Source organism: Drosophila nasuta, chromosome 2R (genome assembly GCF_023558535.2).
Source record: "Drosophila nasuta strain 15112-1781.00 chromosome 2R, ASM2355853v1, whole genome shotgun sequence".
Lineage (NCBI taxonomy): Eukaryota > Metazoa > Arthropoda > Insecta > Diptera > Drosophilidae > Drosophila > Drosophila nasuta.
Window position 1 is genome coordinate 30,721,608 of NC_083456.1, and position 6,325 is coordinate 30,727,932.

General features: G+C 38.7%; 3 protein-coding genes across 3 annotated transcripts; all 3 read left to right on the forward strand.

Moving 5' to 3' along the window:
- Nucleotides 1-246: 246 nt before the first annotated feature.
- On the forward strand, nt 247-1,467 carry LOC132785207 (putative gustatory receptor 98a). The gene is made up of 3 exons (XM_060791199.1): nt 247-994; nt 1,051-1,286; nt 1,342-1,467. The coding sequence occupies exons 1-3, from the start codon at nt 247-249 to the stop codon at nt 1,465-1,467; spliced, it is 1,110 nt and encodes a 369-aa protein (XP_060647182.1).
- A 166-nt stretch (nt 1,468-1,633) lies between these two features.
- LOC132785208 (putative gustatory receptor 98a) lies at nt 1,634-3,010 on the forward strand. The gene is made up of 3 exons (XM_060791200.1): nt 1,634-2,426; nt 2,479-2,714; nt 2,779-3,010. Exons 1-3 carry the CDS (start codon nt 1,634-1,636, stop codon nt 2,914-2,916), a joined length of 1,167 nt encoding a protein of 388 aa, XP_060647183.1. The 3' UTR covers nt 2,917-3,010.
- A 570-nt stretch (nt 3,011-3,580) lies between these two features.
- Nucleotides 3,581-5,346, forward strand: LOC132785209 (putative gustatory receptor 98a). The gene is made up of 3 exons (XM_060791201.1): nt 3,581-4,400; nt 4,934-5,169; nt 5,227-5,346. Exons 1-3 carry the CDS (start codon nt 3,581-3,583, stop codon nt 5,344-5,346), a joined length of 1,176 nt encoding a protein of 391 aa, XP_060647184.1.
- The last annotated feature ends 979 nt before the right edge of the window (nt 5,347-6,325 follow it).

A 6,325-nucleotide genomic window follows, 5' to 3' on the forward strand; every position in this document is an offset into this window, starting at 1 on the left:
GAGTACTGTCCCTCTCCCCTGGTATTACACTCTGTCTACACTTTAATTTATGATGACTTACTACCCAGTCGAAGCCAAAGACCCACCCCAGCCCTGAACTGAGCCGGCAAGTTAGCTAGACAGAGTAGGCTTAGATGAGTAGAACCTCGTGGTGTTCGTCACAGACTTGTAATCACATTGTTTGGCATCAAGCAATTTGCTAATTGATCAGCCATTGCCACCATTCGAATTTACTGTCTCTCAGTCATGTGGCATGTGCCAGGTGAATTGCACAACGTCTCGTTGCGCTTCATGCGCCACTTGATGCACCTGCTGCTGTTGCTGCCACCGCAACCGGAACTCGGCTGGAAGATACTCTACAACACCGTTCTCTTCATCTACATTTTGAGCATCTTTCGCTGGCGCTTCGCCTTCAATTACGAAGTCATCTTCGATGCCGTTAACGATGATGTCTCACGTGTGCTCGACCTGATCAACTTTGTGGCTCTCATTGTGGGACACTCTGTGATGGCCACGGAGCTGCTCTGGTGGAATCTCAGCGATCAGAGATACTGCAACATCATCTATAAAATCATTGCTATTCGATTTTCCATTTTGTTTTCTATAACAATTTTTAACTGTATTTCCACCAACACTTCGCTGCTGCTCATTTGTCATCTGTACTCTGAGCTTGTCTTTACTCTACGTTGCATGGAGTTCAGTTTGCATGCGACGCTTGTTTTGGGTTTCTACAAGGAACTCAACGATGTGGGAAATGATATTGTAATGAGACTTTCAAATAATCTTTTGGCATCGGAGTTAAACTTGCAGGTGCAACGTTTGGCTGTTCTGCAACAATTACATCAGCTGCTCTGGAAAACTCACCGCGACATCGAGAAGAACTTTGAGCGCAGCTTAATCATGGTCATGATGAAGTGCTTTGTGGATAGCTCAGTGATGCCTTACTGGTTGTATCTCAACAGCACCAGAACCAATGCTCTTGCAATGCAGCTGTGTAAGGATAGATTTAAGATATTGTATCTATTTTTATTTACTTCATTTACTTTACAGACACTGCAACTGAGGAATTTGGAAAGCTGCTGGAGATTTGTATTCCGTGTTGGATCTGCACTCGCTGCGATCTCTTGCAACGCAAATTTCACTCGCTTTTTCATGGTGTCTCTAGAAATCGCTTAAGATACGAAATAAACTCTGCACTGCTTAAAGTATCTACTCAATTGTCCCAAGAGAAGAGTCAGTTTAATATTGGAGGCTATCTAACACTCAACAATAAAATGATGGGCAAGGTGAGACAGCATCTACTATCTTTTTTTTTATTTTTAATAACCCCTTCACTTTCAGTTTCTTTTTGGCATGATAAGCTACTTCATCATTTGTATGCAGTTCAGAATTATGTTCATGGGCAAAAGCCAAGCACACGGGGTCATCAATCTAGCCTTGCTGTGTCAAAATGCTTCGCTGCATTAACTTCGCTTTCTGCGATGGAATCTATACTTTACTTGATATATAATCTATCCAATTAAAAGTTGACTGCATCAATTAGCTGCTCGTTTATCTGCACTTTAGCAAATTAATACTAATTATTGAAAGCAGCCTTCAAGTTGATTTCATTTTAGTCACGAAACATTAACCAATGGAACTACAGGACTGCTCGCTGCGCCTCATGCGGCACTTTATGTGTTGCATATTGCTCTTGCCACCTCGTCCTCAACTGCATCTGAAGCTGTTCTATAGTCTGAGTATCTTGACTTATCTCATCATCATTACGCATTGGCGCTTTGGCTTCAAGTACGAAGTGAACTATGATTATATGAATGATTATTTCTCGCTCGCTGTTGATTTCTTTAATTTCATCGCCTTAATTTCGGGACATGTGACTGTTGCCCTGGAATTGATCTGGAAGAATCGCAGCATTGTCATCGACCAGAAGTTTCAAGAGCTACAAAACACTTTGCACGAGAAATTGGGACACAAAGTGAATGTGAAGAGAATTCAATTGCATTGCAACTTGGTTTTCAGTTTTCTCTTTCTTCGAGTTATTGTGCTAACAATTATGACTCTGATGAACTTTACAACCACAAACACCTATTTTCTCTACGTGTTGAACTTCTATTCGGAAATGGTGGAAATTCTGCGCTGCTGTGAATTCATTTTGCACGGAGTTCTTGTGCTGTCCATCTATCAGGAATTGAACTCTGCGAGTTCTCAGTTGATTTTCGAACTACAGACGAAAGACAATTTGTGTGTGGAACGCATATTTGTGATGCAAGAGCTGCATCAACTGTTGTGGAGCACACAGCGTGAGATTGAGAAAAACTTTGAGCTGAGTATCATTGTGATTATGATGAAGAACTTTGTGGACACCTCGGTTATTCCTTACTGGTTGTATGTCAGCAGAAAATTTGACAATTTTGCACTGCATTCATGTGAGTAAAGAAAATAATAAATAAATAAATATTCCAAGTATTCCTCTTCAAGGGTGCATTACTGAGGAAATTGGCAAACTTTTGGAAGTGATTATTCCTTGCTGGATTAGCACACGTTGTGATTATCTACAAAGAAAGCTGCGCTCTCAGTTTCATGGAGTTTACTCAGATCGAAACAATGAGCAACTAAATGAGGCTTTACTTAGAATCTCAAGTCAGTTGACTCAGGAAAGATGTCATTATCGCATTGGTGGCTTTATAACGCTTAATAATGAAATGCTGGGAAGGGTAATTTATATAGAATTTATTTAAAATGTATTATATTTCATTCGTTTTATTATTCTCTTTGCAGTTCCTTTTCGGTGTTGTCAGCTACATTTTCATTTGCATACAGTTTCGGATCAACTTTTATTCACATGAAGCCGACATCTTGCATTTGCAGAGACTTCACAATCGGACAGAGACATCGTATCTGTATATTAAATTATAAAAGGCAGAAGAGTTTTAGATTACAAAATGTCAGAAAATAAAATACTTTAAATACTTGCTTTTAAAAATCAAAGATAGCATTTCAGCTGTCTGTTTTGAGTTGTAAGAATCCGTGTTCTTTTTCTGTACATGTGTAATTTACAACGTTAAAAGTGTTATTGAAATGAAATTTACAATATAAGTCGTAGGAACTCGAGAGTAATTCATGTGGTTGCTGAGATCGCAAATCTTTGTAAAGTTTGAAAGTACTTTTGTTAGAAATTTTATAAATATTTGTATATAATTTTAGATCTCTTTGAAGCTTGAATACATATTGAACATTATTTTAACTGAAATCTTGTTAGCCGTAAACCATTTTAAATCTATTTAAAGCTTAAAAAAGTTATAGAATAAATTCTTGAAATTAGTTTGAATTATTTTTTGTTAGAAAAAAATGCTAGATAACTTCAAAATTTAAGAAATTGTAATAGAATTTTAATAAATTGTTCTTTGGTCGACTGCTTGTTGAGGTACATAAGTAAATTAAGAATGCAGTTAATAAGCAAACATTCAAATGCTTCCGCTTATTTGACATTCTCATCAATTATGCAATGGCCAATTACTCATCGATGGCGTATCTTGTTGTTCAGAGCACTCAAAGTTATGCCAAGACTTCCGCTTCAGTCATGTGGCATGTGCCAATCGAGTTGCACAACGTTTCGCTGCGCCTCATGCGTCGCCTGATGCACTTGCTGCTGTTGCTGCCACCTCAAGTTTGGAGGCATGTGAATCTCTTCTACATGGTCGCATTATTCGCGTATCTCGCTTTCTTCTTCCATTGGCGAATTAGTTTTAACTACCAAGTGGTCTACGACATTCAAGTTGATTTCTTTTCGCGCTTCATCGATGTGTTGAACTTTCTGGCACTCATCACTTGCCACATTGCGGTTGCCATGGAATTGCTGTGGCGCAATCGAAGCGAACAGATCGAACAGCAACTGGAACGCATGAGATACATGCTGCGAGTGCAATTCGGCCATCAAGTGAATCTGCAACGTATTCAAAGCCATTGCCGTTGCATCTATGGATCGTTATTACTGCGCTGCATTATTTTGTTGGGCATGAGCATCTACAATAATTTGGTTACGGACGAATCGCTGTTGCTCTACTACAACTTTTACTCGGAAATAGTTTTACTTATACGCTTCAGCGAATTCAGTTTGTACTCTGTGCTGATCATGGCGTTCTATCAGGAGCTCATTGAAGTCAGCTCTGAACTTGTGGAGCAACTACAGAGTTCAGGATGTGAACTAACAAATTCTTTAGAACGTTTATCGACTCTGCGACAACTTCACAGCATACTCTGGAACACAATACGTTCGATTGAGAGAAACTTTGAGCGGAGTCTGATTATTGTGATGCTCAAGTTATTTGTCGACATCTTCGTATTGCCCTATTGGATCTTCATCAATGTGCAGAGTCAAAGAAATGCCGCGATAGTGCAATGTAAGTGAACATTCTTTGTATATTAGAACTTTGTCTTAGGTTTTTTTTTGTATAGTTATGCATAGCATTCGGTATATTTTAGAATGCTAATTTAATATATTTTAAGTATAATACTTCCCTGATTTGTTGTGTCTTTTTAAATTAGTAGTATATTGATAAACCAAATATAGCTTTCGGTACATTTTCGTATTTTCTGGTATATTAGTTTCATATATTTTAAGTATAATACAGCAATGTTTGCTTGGTATTTTATAAGTATTGATATACCAAATATAGCATTCGGTATATTGGTGTATTTTTCGGTATATGAATTTGGTACATTTTAAGTATAATAGCGTCCTATGAATTTTATTGTGTATTTTAAAAGTAATAGTGTTTTAATATACCAAATATAATCTTCGGTATATATTAGTATTTTATATTAATTTAGTATATTTTATGTAAAATTCCACATTATTTTGCAACGAGCACACTTGACTGTAGCTTTCTCCTTTGCTAATTTTATAATTCTACTATTCACTTTTGCTTTGCAGATTGCGCAGTTGAGGAATTAGTCAAGTTTCTAGAGCTGTCCATACCCTTTATGATCTGGAGCCGCTGTGAGCTGCTGCAGCGAAAATTTCGCTCCATACTACACAGCCTCAGTGCCCATCGAGTTGATGGCCAACTCAATGCGTGTCTCTGGCGTCTATCAGCTCAACTGGGCCAAGAGAGTTGTCAATTCAGCGCTGGTGGATTTTTGGTTATTAATAATGAAATGCTTGGGAAAGTAAGCTCAAAGAAGCAAAGACTAAGGCAAACAACTTTAAAACCGCTTTCGTTTCAGTTTATTTTTGGCATGGCGAGCTACATTGTCATTTGCATACAATTTCGCATGTCGATGCTGGACAAAAGCCCCGCGGCATTGAACGAGACGCAGACAGTCACTGTTGCCATCGATGCTTAGTTTGTTTTGGCTTAAATCTTGCTGCGCATATTTGTTTTTCGAGCAAAATGAGCATTAAAAACAATTGAAAAGCAAAGACTGAACTCACTCGCAATTAGCATTTGTCAAGGACAGCGCACCGAAAATAATTAATTAATCAGTAGATGGATGGATGGCGATGCCACCTGATACCTTTGTTATTGCTGTATCGCCAACGGATTATAGCAGCGAGCGTTGATACTCGCAGTTCACAGCATTACTCATACGCCATGTGGCTAAAGAGAGAGAGAAGAGAAGAAAGTAAGCGGAAGGCAGCCGAAGTGCTTATCAAATCAAAGCCAATCAAGTTAATTAGCCAACTTTAACAAAATTTAAGACGCACTCGTGCAGAAGTCCAGAAAAAGGACACACACATCAGCAACAGCAACAGTTCTTTAGGATCAGCATATCCTGGCGCAAGCAAAAATTTCAAAGAAATAAGTCTCGTGCACATAATTATTCATGCTTACAAATTCCATTATAAACTTTTTGGCAACGTTCAGTCTCCATTCTTGTTGGGTCAAATTGCCACGCATGGCTAACTATTCGCTCTTCATACACTTGTAGTATATTATTGAGCATGTTTATGCTGCTTATGCTGCTGCTTCAAGTTTGCGCCGCTGGCGATTGTTGCCACGCACAGATTCGTGCGTAAGTGAGCGTGCATAAGGCCAAGATGCTGGACAGGCCAACCAATCTTCACATGTGCGCACGAACTGACTTACGGCCAGGCCTAGGCCAACATCATGATGAATCGAATCGAATTTGAGCTAAAGCTGGGAGCAGCTGGAGGGCACTTCATTAGCTCGAATTAGCTTTTAAAGTGAATTTCGAATCAAGTTTTTCACAACTGCCAAATTAATAACTTTTTTGGCTCAACGAACTGTCAATTGACTCTGTCTTCTATCTCTCCTTAGCCTGTCATATGCAACACGATAAAGCTCACAAAACTCAAGTTTTG